Source organism: Hydra vulgaris, chromosome 10 (genome assembly GCF_038396675.1).
Source record: "Hydra vulgaris chromosome 10, alternate assembly HydraT2T_AEP".
NCBI lineage: Eukaryota > Metazoa > Cnidaria > Hydrozoa > Anthoathecata > Hydridae > Hydra > Hydra vulgaris.
The window spans coordinates 28,189,805-28,209,679 of NC_088929.1; the positions used below are offsets into that span (position 1 = coordinate 28,189,805).

Sequence of the window (19,875 nt, forward strand, 5' to 3'; positions counted from 1 at the left end):
AAAAATAGGGGAGGGGGGGGGAGGAACATTGTCTGCCCTGTTATTTGACATACATACAATGCATATTAGATTTGTACTTTAAAAATTTAAAAAATATGTTAGTAATGTTTTTAGTTATGAATATTCAATTTTTTCAATTATTTGCAATTAGGCAGGGATTATTTTGCAAGAAGATAGGCTACCAGAAATGACTTGATTTGAGGTCCTGAAACCAGACCATCAACTTCATGTACAAAATCAAAATAGTCTTCAGTGTTTAATTGTTTTATTTATTTACTTTAGTAGCAATAGGGAAAAAAAAAATTTATCTCCCCGTAAAAGAGGTCAGATTAAAGTTCTTTCGGAGAATACAGAGCTTACTCAATGTCAGATAGCTTTAAAATGTGGGGTGACTCAGAGCATCGTGTCAAGCATAAAAAAGAACATGCAGCATGGCTCAACTGGTACTCCAAAACGTAAAGGAAAATGTGGAAGAAAGTAGATATCATCACAACAAGATGATCAAGTTTTGGCGAGGCTCTCTAAATCTAACCGCAAGATGACATCACGCAGATTGATGGTTGAAATGAACACTTTAGGTGTTCAGATGCACAGTGCGAAGAAGAATAATTGAAGCTGTTTTGAGGGCATACCGACCAAGAAAGAAACCGAAATTGACCGCTGCAATGATGAAGAAAAGATTATTATGGGTCAAACAATTTGCCACGTGGACAGCGGAGTACTGGAAAATGGTGAGTTGTCTAAATTTACTTCCATACTGTCCAGCAAAATAATTTTTAAATTTGATTAGCGACAAATTAAATGAAATTTAACTTAACTAGAAATTTAAATTACTAGAATGAGAATAATTGTGGCAGTTGTAAGCCTATAATAGTAGTCTGTGTAATTCACTGTATTTGTGTGTGTTTAAGGTATGTTTTTCGGATGAATCAACACTGGAAATATTGGACAACAATAGCCACTATGTAAGAAGAAGACCAGGAGAAGAGTTTCTTCCACAGTGTCTGGCGCAAAAGATCAAACATCCGACTAAAGTCATGGTTTGGAGCATGATATGTTTCAAAGGACCTGGACGTCTATACATTGTAGATGGCACGATGAATGTGAAACAGTACAAGAAAGTGATGAGAACTTGTCTGATTCCTCAACTAGAAGACTGGTTTCCTAATGGGAACTGCATTTACATGCAAGATGGGGTACCCTGCCATACAGCAAACATTATCAAGGATTACTTTGTTGACATCGGTATGGAAGTGTTGCCCTGGCCATCAAGTAGTCCTGATATGAACCCAATTGAAGAGATATGGCACAATCTGAAAGACAGAGTAAACGAGGTCACCACCACTAACAAACGTGACCTAATCGAACGCATTAATCATGTATGGTATCACAATCCGGATATCACACAGTTAATTTCCAAATACTATGCAAGTATGCCGAATAGAATTGCAGCGTTTATAAAAGCCAAGGGTGGTGCAACCAAATACTGAAAACATATGCACAATGAGTAAATTGTATGCAGTACATGTATGTTTGCTAAATTTAGGCTTATATATTGGATACAAGGAATAAAAACTAGTTTTAAGTCTAAAAAACAAGTTTTTTGTCAATTTTTGTAATAATTTGAACAGTACTGTATATACTTTATATTTATATAAATATATATACTTTATGTTTATATAAATATATAAACTTTATGTTTATATAAATATATATACTTTATGTTTATATAAATATATAAACATTATGGTATATATAAACTTAGGTATTTTATTTACTTAATACAATATCTATGAATATTTTAAAAACTAAAATAGAAAAAGTAATTACCAGTATGGTGTTCCAACAAAAGAATTTGCAGGAACATGCATTGAGCCAGATCCAAAATCAGCTATAAGTAACAATGTATAATAATAAGAAATGAATAATAGAAAAATCAAAAAATGTTCAAGTTAAAACCTACTAAGTGAGTGATGTGATTGTAAGTTGATAAGTGATTTGGGGCCGTATTCTTATCTCTCCGTTAAGCTTAACAGAGCTTTTGTCTGAAATTTCATTACAATATTTCTAAGTAAAGAAATGACAAAAATTTATATAAATTCCTTAAAATAAAACTTATACCAAATAAAACATTTATGTTAAAAAAATTATAATTTTAAATAAATTTTTTATTAATGTAATTTAAATGAAATTTTTGACTAACGCTCAGTTAAGCTTAACGGAGAGATGAGAATACAGACCTTGATTGGTTATTAAAGTTGTTTAAATTGTTTCTTTTTTGTTGATCAATTTTTAAAAATTATAAAATATATAGAGTATAAGGCATTTTCCTACAGTATAGTGTAGGAAAAAAAATTATGAAGTAAGATTATATGTTTGTCTAGAATATTACTAGTTTACTGTTATTTTTGCACTCATATTTTAAAAATAAGTTTAATTCATTGTCAGGTTTTAATTATTAGAAATATAATTAAATAAAAATGAATAAAAAAACTAGGGATGGTGAACAATTAACAAATAATAAAAATTAATTGTTAGTTGATTAATTAACAAACTTTTTGGAAAAACATGGAGTCTTTTTTTTGGTCTTCAATTTCATGCTCTATTAAAGATTGTGACACTTGATTGATTGAAAAATCATTAATTTTTTCATTAACTGAAAAAGAAATATTTTTTGGCAAAATAGGTAACTCGGTAGCATTTTTATCTTTTTGGGAGTATATTATTTAAAAAAAAAACTAAATGATGCATACAATTCAGCCATTTTAGCCCTCCTAATAGTAATAATAATTATAGTATTAATAAAAAACAGTCATTATAATAAAAATGATATGAATAGTTTATTAAGCATTAATAATACATTAGTTTATAAAAAATTCAATTTTTTTAAATTATAACATTTTATTCTTTTTATTCATATTTTGTTGTTATAATAACAATATAGCATTTTTTAAGAAACAACAAAAATTATTTTCACTTTTTTGGTACCAGTGAAAAATGTAAATAAATAGTACATTTACAGTGTGGCAGTACAAGAGTGACCACCGTTTACAATGTCATCTAGAGAAAGTCATTTTAATGTATGGAAGTATTTTTTATTAAAAAAATAAAGCAAAATCATTATACAAGTGCAAACATTGTTCGCTCCTACTTAAATTCTATTCATCGACTTAAAGTTTCTTATATCATTTAGAGCAAAAATAAAATTTGTGCTCAAATTTTCAATAAAATCAATGATTGCTCAAGAGCTTCAGCAAAAAAACTGGAGAAAATTTTTCGGGTAAAATATCCAGAAAAAATCCAGAATATATTTTCCCTAATATTCCTCTTAACTTTGCTTTTAGCTGAATTGCTTTCAATTTTTTTTTTTTAACTTTTCTTAATTTTTGTATGAGAAAAAGTAAAAAAGCTTAAAAAACAAATATATTACAAAAATATATACCTAAACTTGTATGTATGGAAAACATTTTGGATATCCAGAAAAACTAAAAGTTGAGAGAAATATCCAGAATTACGGAAATACCCAGAAAAAGATAACCCCTGAATAAAAAGTTCTTTTGGGGCGTGATTCTAGGTACATGTTGGACTCCATACCATCCAAATTAAAGCTACCAAAAGTCAAAATGCCTAACTCAGCAAAAACACATAAAGACTGTAGGAGAACTTTTTGTATCCTCTGATACAAATTCATAGATACATTTTGTATCCTCTGAAAAAATCAGTCAAAGAACTCACAGAGACTAAAATGACAAGACTTCATCAAGGAACCCAACAGGACATTTACTTCAAAATTACCAGAATTCCTTTGAAAGTTTGTGATAACTGTAGAATTCAAGCTGAAAAGTCGAAAAAAAAAGTTTAACTTCTAAAACTTCTAAAAGTTGTGATAAAAGTGCATATGTGCTTATGTGCATATGTGCCTAGTGTGCATATGTGCTTTATTTCTCCTTTTTAAAAAAAAGGAGAAATAAAGCACATATGCACACTAGGAATTTGCCATAGAACTTTGAGAGGGATTGCAGAGAATTTGATTCTGTTGGGGCTGAGCAAATGTTATCATAAGTTGTAGTGAGAAAAGATTTAGCTCCTAATGGAATCATTTATTTTAGTCAAGCAAAAGGTAAACCTTTTGCACTGAGAAGAGGTAATCTTGAAATTTAGGATTGGATCCGAGTGAGCTATTTAATATTTGTTCCTTCTAAAATAAACATTTTTTTAACAGGATCTTCAGCTGCACAATCACTCTTCAAAAATCATTGACAACTCACGACATGTTGCAGATTCAGCAAAACACTGGTCTTTCTAACAATGGGGTGCAAAAACTAGGATCTGCATTGAATCTATTGAGCCCTATCAGAATTTTGGAACCAAATTTTTAACATAAGTTTGCGCAAAGAATCCAAAAGCAACAGGCCAAAAGAAGCATTTCACAATTACAAGTATTAAGCTCAGTGAAAACAATCTTATAAGCCAGGTTGTACTCTGCCATGATCATAGTGATCTCAGCAAGCTTAGTGAAGTATTCGATAGCATGAAACATTTTTGATTCTGCTGAAACTTGGTGGGGGGGGGGGGGGGGGATAATTTCTGAAATTAAATTTTACGCTTATCATGGTTCAAGATAAAGCTGAACTTCACAGCCCAATTCAGAAAACTGTCAGATTGATACCTTTAACATCAAAAACTACCAGTATCAAGCAACAAATGCTCATAGCGATATCTCAAAACACTCCAGAAACATGCAAATACTAAGTCTTCTTTGCAAAAACATGTATTCTTGATCTCATCAAAGTTCAAACCTACTCAAACTGTGGAAGTCTTAAAAATTTTGGACAAATAAAAAGCAAGGATGAGGAGTTCATCACCTCAGGTGGAGATTTGAGAAAATTAAAAACCTTCCAAAATGTTGTGTATCTGCTATTGCAAGAGTTCCCTGACCAAAAGCTTGTGCTAGAAGCTATTTCTCCAATGGGACTACAATAATTGCTGGACATTGTGAACCATTTTGTGAAAAATCTGATTGCCTGGGGCAAAAGAAATGGCATCTGAAATCTGCCCTGAATCTGCACCAGAATGCCCTGAATCTGCACCAGAAATCTAGCCTGCACATTCCACTATAGCCTTACCATAACAGGCACAATAGGAATGATTACATGAAGCTTTAAAGAGGCTTAGACAAATTGCAGGAGCTGGCTGATGCTGCCAACTTTAGTCAGGCTAACACCATTATCTAAATGCTCTCTCTTTTTAGAGATTTCCAAATGCAGGGACAACAGAAAATTTCCAAATGCAGGGACAGCTCTCAATCTCCATCACACCAAAGTACATTTTATTTTCCATCATGTGCCATCATTCATCAAAATTAAAAAGATAAGACTTGGCCTCTTCAGTGAACAAGCAACAGAAGTTCTTAACTCATATTTAAATTTCAAAATCCACTGGGAGAGGCACAAAAGAGATGTCACTTTTAAATTTACAATTAAAGAATGCTTTTCTTATGCATTTTATTACTGTTTTGTCATCTGTCAAGAATTTAAAGAAAATAAAGAATATTAAATCTCAAGGATATAATTTTTTGAGTTTTGTGATTAGCTTTTTCTGCTTTTTTTTGGTCTTTCAAAAACTGATTAACAAATATTTTGGACTACTTTTTAAAAATATTTTTTTTTCTCCAAACATTCAGAAATACTCTTTATTTTATGAGTTTTTTTGTAGGGCAAAGTTATTTTCAACATTTTGTGAAAGAAACAAAATTTATCACAAGCAAAAATTAGATATTTAAAGTTCATCAAACTACAGTACAGGAGCATGGGGTTAAAAAAAAGTCATACCCCTAATATGCATCAATAAAAAAGGAAACCGTTTAATTGTCATTCCCATTAAAGTTAAACCATGCTTTAAGTTTAAGTTCAGAGTTCTTTGTGCTATATCTATCTATAACATTTTCTTAAATTACCTCTGAAATTCAAGATATACCTTGAGCTGGTTATTTTTGAAATTCTTTTGAATTGTTTGAAAAGCATGATACTTTTATACATTACTATAGTTAAAATATTTGATGTAACAGTCAACAAATAATGCGTGCTGTGATACAACCTAGTCACAAATTAAAAAAGAATGCCTACATTATATTTGGCATATACACTTCAACATATGCTTTGGCCAAGCGCCTAGCAGAGTATTTCTTTTTCATGCTTCATGCATATAGCAATTATTAAGTAAAATAATATATATATATATATATATATGTATGTGTGTGTGTGTGTGTGTGTGTGTGTGTGTGTGTGTGTGTGTGTGTGTGTGTGTGTGTGTGTGTGTGTGTGTGTGTGTGTGTGTGTGTGTGTGTGTGTGTGTGAAAAAGTATTCCTAAAAAATCTAGATTAATAAAACTTTTTTGAGCAAGAAGGAACAGTTACAGTAAATTAATGCAGCTTTGCTGAATAACAAGTCACAATTGATTATGGTAGTTTTTATAGAAAGAGATACAACATTAAGGCCATGGAGCTGAGAAGTTTAACAGCTAAGAGCAACAACAACAACATCAACAATGCATATTTGGACCTTGTCTAAAAAAGAAAAGCCTCAATAGAAGAACTTGCCTAATATGACAACAGTTCCATACAAGGCCATTAGGGTGGCTCTTAAAACAACATTTTTGAAAAAAACCTGTTCCTACCTCTTTACTTTGTTCTATATAATACAAAAACACTAGGTTTAAAATTTTTTTGAACAAAAAATTTTTTTAGGGGTAGCTCAAGACCCTTAAAAATTTGACTGGTCCCTAAAATTTTGAAAATAAAAGTTCTTCTAAAGTATGTCAACCTGGTACTCAAAAGAAGCGAAATTATATAAAAACCTTAAAAAACAGTAATCACTTTACAAAAAAACTTTTTTTTAACCCCATGCTCCTGTACTGTAGTTTGATGAACTTTTACCTAAAAAGCACAAAATGAACTTTTATTTACATAACTTTTAAAAAAAGTTCACCCCACTATTGAAAAATCGATTTTGACATAAGTACTACTATGTATTCGAATGTATTTAGAATGTCACAGTCATGTAATATAATAAATTTTCAATCCAACAATGACTCGACCATTGACCTTGCTCTTGCTTGTTGCATAGAAGGAATAGGTGCAATTTGTCTTTTTATTTTTGCATGATGAATACGTTACCTTCATTACTTTGATTGCACACTCTGCGCATTGATTACTTCTGGGGATCTATAGTATGGATGGCTCTCGCTTTCAGTGATTTTTCAAAGAGCATAAAGCCTTTTTGTATGGATTCAGCACTTCAGCTAAGTTATTAAAGCCGTTTTCATTGTACAGTTGGTCTGTAAACCAATGGTCTGTCCAGCCATACGATATAAATCGGCATAAACTCTCTGCAAAACTATCCTTGTTAAAGGAATTAAAATGAAGGCCAGGATTGCTAGTATAGCTCTGGAATTCCACCTCACATTGCTGATGTTGAGTAATTTCTGAAACCTGATCAATGGAAAATGTCCCTTTTTTTTTAAATAATTGGAACACTCGAGTGAGATTTGATATGATGAGATGAGTGAGATGTTTCGAGAATTACTTCTATTCCATTATCAAACTGTGTTTCAGTTGTTCGTACTCCTTCAACAGTTGAGATACAAATGGATATTCGATGTTCGGCGACTGATAAACTGAGGTTTGTTAATGCGTCTCTCTGTGAACATTCGTTGCAGTATTACAACAACACCATTCTAATTTCCAGTGTTAATGCTGGTGCTATCTACAACAATCATCTGTATTGAATTCCATAGGTGAAATTCATCGAGGACTTTAGAAATTCCTTGAGCAATAGTTTTTTCTCTGCCATCTACCAAGCCCAGGACATCCAAGTTGATTTCTCTTCTTTTATTTTTAAGGACAACCACTTGATAATCGATTCTGTTGATGTGCTTGCCATCAAAGTGTAAGGACCAACTTTTCATATGCAACTTTTCATATGCAACTTTTCAATCATTTCTTTTTTCAGCTTGATTGCCTTTTTGATTGTTGACTTGTAAATAGCTGACTGACATGGAGTTAGGATGTCAATACTTTCACAAGCCAATTGCTTGCATATGTTTACAGCTTTGTTTGTTGATACTCTTGTGTAGATGATCAAGTCAACTGCAGTTTTGCTTTTATGATGTTTTCTGCTTGGTGTAGGAGTAGTCTCATCTCCTTTTTCTTCATCGTTTTCATATTTACTGTTGTCAGCCTCAGAGTCAGAATCACTAAAACCAGGATAGTAAGATGATAAGTTGGATGACCTATTAGAAAGCTTTTGTCTTTTAGAGGGATGGATCATTTCTTTACTGCCCGCTTGGCCTGTAGAGTATCCCACTGTTCCTTTCCACTTGGAGATGGCACAATCGCTTGTCCTCGGAAGATAACCATGTTCCATCCACTTTAGTAATATCAAAAATTTCATCAAGAGGTTCGTAGCTTCCCCGCTTGACACATTCATCATAACATTTCAGTACTTTATCAAGCTTTGCTCGTAGAACTTGATTAGATACATGTGGAAAATTCAGTTTATTCTTCCACAATTTGGTGACTTCTTTGATAAATTTCCGTTATTTGCTCCTTTCTTCCTTTGATTTTTGGTCCAAGGAAATGGTAGCGTCCAATAATTCGCTTTTGGAGAGGCATTCTGCACTTTTCTTCCAGTAAATATTTCTGTAAAGGGATCATTCTTCTTTTTTTATGAGAGTCTTTAAATTTTACCAGATTATTGGTCCAGACATCCTTGTTCTTCTGAATGCTACTACCGATAGGCTTATGCATCGCCATGTGTTGCTTCTGTAATAACTATAAAATTAGATAAGCAGCTATATACACACAGTTTAAATTGTTCTAGAATATTTTAAATTGTTCTAGAATATTCTAAATTGTTCTAGAATATTCTCAATTGTTCCAGAATGTTCTAAATTGTTCCAGAATGTTCTAAATTGTTCTAAAATATTCTAAATTGTTCTAGAATATTCTTAACTGTTCCAGAATATTCTAAATTATTCCAGAATGTTCTAAAGTCATATAAAATATTTTGGAATTTTCCAAAATGTTCTAAAGTTCTAAACACTTCTAACCTATAAAAGTTTTAAATGATTTTCAGCAAAGCCACACATATTAGTAGTAGCAGTAACAAGATTAAATAAATGAAAATTCGTAATTTTAATTGCAGGGTAACCTTATTTTACAACCTAGAGGAATTGAGCATGTTTTCAATGTTTTCTAACAAAAGTTCATCAATTTATGACACAGGAATTTTTTTTTTTTTAAAAAGTCAAAAAGTCATAACCCTAATGCACATTCTAAAACTAGTTTCTGGGATTAGTTACATACGAGAAAAGCAAAAATAAAATTTAAATGCTCTGAGGAAGATTGAGATGTGACACACATTATAAACTTTTTCAGAGAAAGGTTAATTCCTATCAGTGAAAAGAACTATCATTACTACTAGACATAGGTGAGGATTCATCTCCACTTCAAAAGTAAAAGAAATTTCAAAAATAGCCATTCACTATGTACACTGCAGGTGGTAGTGCACATAGTGCATGGCTATTTTCGAAAGTATGTACAATTTATAAGAAAAAGCGCAATCATTTGCTATCATCAAACAATGGAAAGGCTTTTATCATAACTTATCATCTATAGGTTTTAAGTAACAAAATGCTAACTACTTTATTATTAAAAAGATAAAAATAAAGTTGTATGTAATCCTTTTTTATGTGTTTTCTTTGTTACAATTTTTTTATTGGCCAAATAGTTTGCAATATTTGGCTGAATACCAAATATTAAAAAAAGTAGCTAAATAGGCAGAACACCAAACAGTCACCAAATATTTGTGACATCTCTAGTAAATAAATATAGCTAAACTTTAGTTACAATTTTATCTTGTCAACTTATTTATAGACACTGACCACAACAATTTGCATTTTTTAACTTTTTAAGTGTTTCAATAATTCGCGGCAAAAAGCTAAACTTATCCACTGAGAAAAAAGAATCTAATATTAAAAAATGGAAACAAAATTGTAACGAAATATCAAATTTTAATTTAAATAAATAAACTAAAAAAAAATATTAATTGAAAAAAGAAAATTAAAAAACAAAAAAAAACTTTTTATTAAATTTTTATACAGCTCTTCTTTTTTTTTTTAAGGTGGTTGTTATTTTGAGCCACAGAATTTGATACAAGTCACGGAAAAAAACATATTATGATAAAACAACAACTTTATAACAACAAATGTATGTTTTGATATGCAATTTATTCACAATTTTTAAGAAACTAATTTACTATGTATGCTAGAACTATGAGAAACTTTGTTAATTTTTTTTCTTACATTCATTTGTTTTCACATGTTTTTGCTATATTTGACATTTTTTCTCAATAATTATATTATAGGAAAAACATAAATAAATTGCTTTTTATTGGTAAAATATATTATTTGATTAATAAATTTTATAATGATGGAAGAAATTAAATAAAAAACACCATGGTTTCTTTTATAAATGTATTTACAATATTTGTTTTTATCTGAAATTGTTTCCTTTGTATTGCCCAATTTTCAACATTAAGACGAAATACTAAAGATAATGAACATGATTGCACTGTTTGAAAAGATGTATTTAAAAACTTAAAAAAATGTTTTAAATAGGCTTCTAAAAATTTCATTAAAAAAGTTCAGTAAATTAACAATCCACTAACCCACAACCTTTTGGAGCATCAATAACTAAAGTTCATCATGAAATAAACTATCAGGTTTAAATGCACAATTTGAAAAATCAAACAAAATTGCAGACATAATTTCAATTAGGTTGTGAAAACAACCTAATATATTATTTATTATTTTACATGAAAAACTTGTTAAAAAATAAAAGCTTTACAAATAAATAGCAATTATTTTTCTTGTTTTCCTGTGCATTAATAAAAACAGTTTAGCAAAAACATTTAAAAAACAAATTTTAAAATTGTCCTTATTTCTAGTGCAAATAATATAGATTTCATTAAAATACTGACTGACAAAAGTCGCAAATAAATTGTATATCAAAAAATGCTTTAGTTTTGTCATATTCTTATCTGCTTTCTTCCTCGACTTGTATTAATTTTGGTAGTGTGAAAATAACAAATGCCCCAAAAAAAAAGAAAACAAAAGCAGTATATATTTAGGTATAATATATATATATATTTTTTATCCATTTTATTTTTAATTTTAAAATTCTCTGTAGTTTCTTAGAGCTTTATTTTGCCGCAAATTCTTAAAATGTCTACTATATAAAAATGTGGTCAAGTTGTCTAAATAAATTACTTTGAACATGGATGAACAAGGCATGTGACCATATGTGCTTCCTGGGAAGGCTTGCATACATGCATACATACACACATACAGTTATGGACAAAATAATAGTAGTGTTATTAAAATTAACGAATTAATATTATTATCTTTAAACAGTCACTGAAAATAAAATTGTAATACTGGATTATTAATTAAATAGGTATGAGATGATAAACTAATTAGTAGAAAATTTTAATTTTTTGCTTTTATTTATAATAAGTATAAAAAACAGGTTATACATAATAATAGTAGTATTAATTTATATTGCAAATAATTTATTTTATTAACAAAGAAATGATATAAATTTAATTAAACAATAGTAAAAAATTAGTATTTAATCGCATGCCCCTGGTTTTTTATCACAGCTTTGCATCTATTCGGCATTGAGTTAATCAAATTTTGACAACGTTCTAAAGAAATGTTATTCCAAGCATTCTGGACAACTTGCCATAACTCCTGCTGATTTTTTGGTTTTTGACTATAAACTGCCACTTTTACATTCGCCCAAAGGTTTTCGATCAGATTGAGATCCGGTGACTGTGCAGGCCAATCCATAACTGCAACCCTATTCTCGATGAACCAACTTTTTACCCTGCGACTGGTATGCTTTGGATCGTTGTCCTGCATATAAACCCATCTTAGGGGCATATCTTCTTCTGCATAGGGCAACATGGTATTTTGTAATATTTGAAGGTATATCTCTTGGTCCATAATACCATCAACCTTATAGATTGGCCCTACGCCATAATAAAAAAAACAACCCCAAATATTTATTTTTGCTCTGCCATGTTTTACAGTTTTTATGGTGTATTGCGGTTCGTATGCAGAGTTAGGTAACCTCCTTACATACATCCTGCGTCCACTTCACCCAAATACAATTTTGCTTTCATCAGACCACAAAATATTATGCCATTTTGAAACAGGCCAATCTGTATGCGTTTTTGCAAAATGTAATCTTGCTACCACATGCCTTTTTTTCAAAAGGGGAACTTTTCTTGGGCTTCTGGCGACTAACTTACTTTGTACTAACCGTCTATGTACTGTTCACGAAGAAACGCTTAAATTTAAATCTTCTTTAAAGTGGTGGAAAGTTACAAAAGGATCGGCAACAGCAGCACATTTTATCAATCTGTCTTCATGTTCAGTCGTTTTTTGTTTTCGACCCCTTGTTTCGCCTACATTTTTCCATTTTAGAGCATTTCTAATCATCATAGGAGAACAACTTAATGTCTCTTGAATAAATTTGTATGTTTTCCCTTCTTGTTTTAATTTAATAATTAGTTGTCTCTTTTTGGCACTACAATGCTTTGCACAACCCATAATTTTTATTTATAAAATAAATTTATACGATTATTTTATATATTTCATTAAATTAACACTAAAATTAATCTTACCTTTAATTAGTCTTACTAAAACCAAATAAACAAAAAGCTAATATAAATAAATTGATAGGAAACAACAGATATGTTATTTTAACCTAAAAATCTAGATATGTTCGTATATAAAATTCGGGACTTCCCTAAAGTAATTTGAACAGTGTTACCAACATTTTTTACTCCCACTTCATTATTCAGTCTTTGTATTACTGTTATGCCTAAATTTATTAATTTATATTTAAATTTACATAAAACTATTATCATAAATCATTGTTTTACTAGCCACTACTATTATTTTGTCCACAACTGTACATACATACATACATATTATGAAATTTAATAATACATGAGCATAATTCTTACCTAATTTCACCACACCTTTTTCTGAAAGTAAAATGTTTCCAGCTAAAAAACGAAAAAAAAATAAAAAAAATATTCATTTGTAATTCTTGTTAATAACAACTATAGACAAATTTAATATAATATATTTAAATATAAGCCAGACAAATATAAATCAATAAGCAACTTCTTGTACAGGTCACTTCTTTTACTCATTATAGTTTGTAAAAATAATTTTAAATTTTCTTCATTTTTCTTAATCTAATTATTTTAATCTAATATATTTAAATATAAGCCAGATGAATATAAATCAATAGGCAACTTCTTTTACAAGTCACTTTTTTTACTCTTTATAGTTTATAAAAATAATTTGTTTAATTTTCTTTATTTATAATATTTGTTTTACATGAAGTTTTATACTTTTTCTAAATAGTATTATAATTGCAAAACTATTTTCTAAATACCCTAAACAAAAAAATTAAAACTTTTAATTTAGTTTACGTTAATTAAAAGCTTTATGTACATATAACATGCAATAACTAATGTGGTAGTGGTGTAGTGGTAGACTGGTCGCTTCATAAGCAAGAAGTTCCAAGTTCAACTATAAAAATATGAAGGAAAAATTAAATATACTTGCAATCACTCCTATTTAGTTAAAAATTTACTTATAATTATATTTATTTACACTTATTTTCTAAAATTTGCTTAGTTTTTTAGACTTAAAAATAATTGCTATTGACAATGAATCATAGTTTTATTATAATAACACATTTTTTTTTTTTGACTCCCCAATGCCGGAGAAGGCCACTACAGACTACAAGACAGAACTACAGGCGAGGAGGCTACTTAAAGGTGGTTTTAACCTTCTCTCAACTCTATAACTCGGAAACACGAACCTTGACAAACAAGGCTGCTGCACGAGAAACAAGTTCTAGACAAAAAGAATCTTCCACCAATAACCTTATAACAATAACCAAAAGAAACCTTCCACCAAACAATATTTTAGACAAAAGGAATCTTTCACCATTAAATTGCTACATCAGCCTAAGCAGTCAATGAAAATGTGTATATTCTCTTGTCAGATTAGAGAAGTTCAATAAAAAAAATTATAAAGATGACATTATTATTTCCTGGTCTGATCTTGCTTTGTTACATTATTCACATAAGGTAAAAGGCTATCTTAAATCCAAAAATATAAAATTTGTACCAAAAGTGCATAACCCTGTTTATGAGCCAGAAATTCACCCAATTGAAGAATTTTGGTTTGAACTTAAAAGCTTGGTGTACAATAAACTCTGGCAAACTAAAATCTAGATCTGGATCAAGCTATTAATCATGAAAATTAACATAAAGTAATTAATCATGAAAATTGACATTTGTTAGCTACTGCAACATTTACAAACATGGACATTGTTTGTCATCAAGCCATGAAAAACCTAAAATTTTATTTAATTTTATTTAGATTTACTTTGCAATTATATTTTTTAAATTAATAAAATTGATTACTCCATTAAAAAGTTATATAATTTTTGATTTTCTCCGGATCTTTAGTTATAACATATTATAGATATAAAAAAAAATTATGAGTAGCCTCTAAATTATATAAAAAATATAATTTCTCCTTCCTCTTACTAAAATTCAGTAAACATAAGCATTTAATGCAAATTTCAAAATTTTTTTACCTTTTATGTCCCTGTGAATTCTATTATTTTGGTGAAGATGACTGAGACCATTAAGTGCTCCATGACATATAGCTGCACACTCATTTTCTGCTAACGGTTTTTTTTGGACTAAATAAAATATAATATCTATTTTATAGCAGCATTAATTACACTTATCACAATTCTGTTTCAAACATTAAGCAATACTTATAATTCTGTTTCAAACATTAGGCAATACTTATAATTCTGTTTCAAACATTTAGTAATATTGGTGTACAATTATTTTTACTAAAAAACTTGCACTAGGAAGCATCAAGGTATATAAATCAAACCTGCACCATTAAACATTAAATCTAATACATGGAGCATCAAATCTGCATTGAGCCTGCACCATGAAGAATTCAATGTCAAACATGCAGCATCAAGGCTGCTTTATTCTTATTATTTAATTTAAAATAACCTGAGGTCAGTGTAGACAACACTATTAAGCTACAGCCAGACTTTTTAAGGTCAGGTCATTTCAGGTTTATTTATATATAATTAGAAAGAAATACTTGTTTGATGCCTAAGATATTATATTCTAATATATTGTAAATAAAAATTTATCCTGTCATGTTCCAATATCAATCAAATAAAACAATTTGAAAGTCAAGTTTAAATAAGGTTTATTTACTAATGCATAAATTTATAAAAATAATAAATTATAAAATGCATATATGGTAATAAAAATTTCTAAAAATATTTCAGGAAATTTTGTCACTATGCATACATTTAAAAAAAAAAAGTTTTTAAACTGCTGACTATTTTAATAAAACACACCTTCAATTATATCAGAAGCAGAGCCAATGCAATATTCCATAACAAGCTAAAAAAAATTTTAAATTGCTTATACATAAATAAATACATACATACATACATACATCTTAATTTGAATACGCTAATTTAATAGTAGTAGCAGTAGCGTCGTTTCACTTTTATTTTTAATAAAGAAGTTTCTAGGCTTTTCTAAAAGCATTTCTTTACTCTATGCGGTCTTTCAAGCAGGGTCTACAAGCCGATTTAGTTTCAAGTGGAATTTTAGAACTGAATAAAGTTTTAGTTTCAAGTTAAATTGATGTTGTTCATTGTTAAATTTTTCAATAAAAATTTAAATAAATGTTTGTTTGTTGATGGTTATTCGTATTTTTCTCATTTTTATAGCCTGTTTCCTTTTCTTTAAATAAATTAAGACTGTTATTTGTGGACATGTAAGTGTATTTACATAAATTTGCGTATATTTCAGTATACTTTATATTTCTCTGTATCTATATGTATATTTTCTTTTAAATAAAAAAAAAGGTAAAGAAAATAGTAAAATAGAAAAAAGTAGTAGAAAGTAAAAAAATTATGTTGGAAGTTGTCAAAAGAATGTTGTGTTATGCTTCTTTTTAAGGTATCTGAATATATATTTAGATTTTTAAATTTGTTCTTAAATGGTTTCGTTTTTTTTATTACTTTAGATAAAAATATACTAACTGACATTGCCAAAAAAATATGGACATTAATAAATCCTAAATTAAATTGCTAGAGGTTTTTATTTTGAATAATAATTGTAATAAATTGTTTTAATTTTTGTTTATTAATTTTTGACCTCAATGGTAAACCAGTGGTTAAGCTAATGAGTTAATATCTAGAGGTTTATATATCATATATATTCTAAAGTAATTGCATTTGATTTTTTTTTAAATACATTGCTTAACATAAGGCATTTTGATTTTTTTTTTTTTTTTTTTTAAATAGTTAAATAAAATTGTTTTATAGATGAGAAACCAAGTAAGATTCAACATTGTGTTTTTGTTTTTATTACCAAATAATACATTTGTTATTAGGATTGCAGGTTTTTGTTAATTTTTCTTTTTGTAAATATGTTTACCACTTTGTAGATATGTTTACCACTTTAGACTATTTTGACATTTTTATTTCTTTTCTCTTTTTTTTTTGGATGGTCGATATTTGGCTTAAATAAGTTATTAGAAAAAATACTATCAACTTAAAAATAATTGATAATTTATTGAAATGATTAGAACTAGGCAAGCTGAAAATAATCGTCATCAAAATATAAGAAATGCTGCTTGGTAAGAAGAAATTAATTTTATACCTAAATTAGTACAACATGGTTAGACGAGTTAAAAGTAATTATCACATAAATAAAAGATATAGAGATGAGATTAATCATTCTCAAAATGTACGAAATGCTGCTAGACAATTAGAATATATTGTATAGCAAGAAGTGATACTATTCTAGATTATAATTATTTAGGAGAAATGAGCCAGTTCTGTCAGCATTGCTGAGCCTAAAAATTTCTTGATGAAACACTTTTTTTATGTTGCCATAATACAAAGGTAGTTTTGCTTCCATTTTCACTATTTCTGCAAGATTTACAAGAAGTTATATCATAATTCCAATATTAATTTTGCAATTCTAATTTTGCAATTCTAATTTTGCTCCTTCAGTTAGATTTATTAAAGTATCATTTATTTTTATTCTTAGAACTTACATATGAAGACTGCAAACGCTATCGTGTTGACAAGTCTGGTCCTTTGACCCAAAGATCTTTTCAAAGATGGGTGCAGTATAGGGGGTCAGACCACCCATCATTTAGATGGGGTGATCAATACCCCCCATACAGGGGCCGAAGTACCAATGGGATAATAAAAAACTTTTGTGTATACAATTAACAGAAAGTAATTATATAAATGTGAGTATATATACTTATTTAGTAAATAGTTTTTGTTTTCTTTAACAGTATGTGTGTGTATATATATATATATATTTATATATATATATATATTTATATATATATATATATATATATATATATATATATATATATATATATATATATATATATATGTTTATTTTAATAAATAATAAAAATGGCTTTTTATAAATCTTTTATTTTTAAAATTGCTACCTTGAAAATTTTAATAAAATTGGTTTAATTTTTATTTATTAGTTTTTGACCTTTTTGTAAATCTTTTTGTTTTGGTAAATCTTTTTGACCAGTTGTTAAATTAATGAATTAAATTTTAAAGGTTTATATATTTTATTTAATTACTTCTAAAGTAATTGCATTTATATTTTTAGCTTTACATTTGCATTGATTTTATAGCTCTTTTAAATAGTTTAATTAAATTGTTTTATAGATAAGAAACAAATTAAAATTTAAAATTTTGTTTTTCTCTTTTATTAGCAGTAAGCAACCTGTAATACGGGTTAGTAATAAATAAATAAAAATTTTATTTTATTTAAAAGAGTATATCTATGACCCACTTGCAGCAGTAAACTTTAGAATGCAGCAACATGGCAATGATCTTTGTTTACATGATTTAATGTTTCATTTGCAAACTATAGTAAGTGAAGAAAACCCTTTTGCTCTTGCATTAAAAACATGGCTGAAGTAGAAGATGAAGAAATTCGTCAAGCAATTATAGATGGTCGTTTAGTCTCAGTTGTAAAAATGTCTTTATTTGAAGGGCAAGATAGACGTTGCTATAACCTCCCTTCGCATAATGAAGTTGCAGTTGTATTTATTGGTGAAGATGGTGCACCACCTGCTTTCTGGAAAGTTGTTATTTACCCAAGAGGTCATCCTCTTAAAACTATATCAAGTATGTCTACCAACTTAGATCCTATGGTTCATCCTCTGTTTTTCCCAAGAGGTGATGCTGGTCGGCATAATCAATTGGTTCACAACCTCGAATGTGCTACATTGGTTAGAAATCATGTTACATCTCAGTAGTACAATTATAAACTTTCAGTTAGACAATTTTTTTCTTCACCCTTTTATGGCAAAAAACTGTTTCAGCAATATGCTGTTGATGCATATGTTAAAATTGAAGGCCAGCGCCTTACTTTCATCAGAAATAATCAAAACAAACTGAGAAGCGAGCAGTATAATGTCTTACACATACATGTAAACAACCTTGGAAATGATTATAATGTTAGACTAGGGCGTGTTGTAGTTTTGCCATCAACTTATGTAGGAAGTCCTAGACCTTTAAAAGAAAACTTTGAAGATGCTGTGACTACAATTAAAAAGTATGGTAAACCAGATCTTTTTATTACTTTTACTTGCAATCCAAAATGGTGCAAGATAACTGAAAATTTATATTCAGGTCAGACTGCAAATGATAGATCTGACTTGGTTACTAGAATATTTAAACTCAAATTAAATAACCTTCTCAATGACATTTTTAACAGTGTATTAGGAAAAGCTGTAACACATGTTCAGGTTATCGAATTTCAAAAGTGTGGTTTGCCACATGTTCATATTTTACTTCATTTTGCAAATGATGATAAGCTTGAGACACCACAGGATATCAATAATTTAATACCTACTGAAATTCCAGATCCGATTGTAAATCCTCAACTTTATGACATTAATAAAGCTTGCATGATTCATGGTCTTGCATGATTCATGGCTTACCTTCCCGTTAGAGAAACTACCTGTAATCGTTAAAAATAATTACAGGTAGTTTCTCTAACTGCTTTTAATCATTCACTAAAAGCCAATATAGCATTTGATATTACTATAGTACAATTGTTTATATCTCATTCATTTTTTTTTTATCCTGAGTGTTATTAATATTTTTGCTCTTTGGATGAGATTAATTAAACGAGTTGACTTTTCATTAAAGATAAAGATGTTGGTTTCAAAAATGAACACTGTAGCCAAAGTGCTCACAAAATTAAGTAGTTTTTAAAAATCTTTCTCTTTTGTTCTTTTTTAATTTTTTTTTTTACTTTTTACTAATTTTTCTATAACTTCCTACTAATATGGAATCACATAGTTTTTTTAATGTTTAATCGTCGTCCCTATTGATAATAAATATTTTTATTTTTTTATATTTTAATATAGTTTTCTTTACAATAAGCTATGCTTGACTCCTTGGTCCTGGAGATGGCGGCTTTATAACTGATTTGGAAAAGTGCCTTCAACGTTAATTGTTTTTTAAGAAAAATAGTTTTATATAGATTTTTTTAAATATTTTTGTTACACATTTAACTATTTATCATGTAAATAAATTTGTTTAAAAAAAAAAGTGAACACAATTTCAAATATATAATTTTTACAACTGTTTTATATGGTTTTAACATTTC

General features: G+C 28.8%; 1 protein-coding gene across 1 annotated transcript in view; it reads right to left on the minus strand.

Moving 5' to 3' along the window:
- The window catches only part of LOC100205497 (serine/threonine-protein kinase TAO3), a 70,122-nt gene that overhangs the window by 40,528 nt on the left and 9,719 nt on the right, over nucleotides 1-19,875 (minus strand). Inside the window, exons 2-5 of the mRNA XM_065807687.1 lie at nucleotides 15,552-15,597; nucleotides 14,754-14,861; nucleotides 13,096-13,137; nucleotides 1,831-1,891 (exon numbers count right to left, since the gene is read on the minus strand). Of these exons, the coding sequence (XP_065663759.1) occupies nucleotides 1,831-1,891; nucleotides 13,096-13,137; nucleotides 14,754-14,861; nucleotides 15,552-15,597 (257 nt within the window). The remainder of the gene's footprint in view (nucleotides 1-1,830; nucleotides 1,892-13,095; nucleotides 13,138-14,753; nucleotides 14,862-15,551; nucleotides 15,598-19,875) is intronic.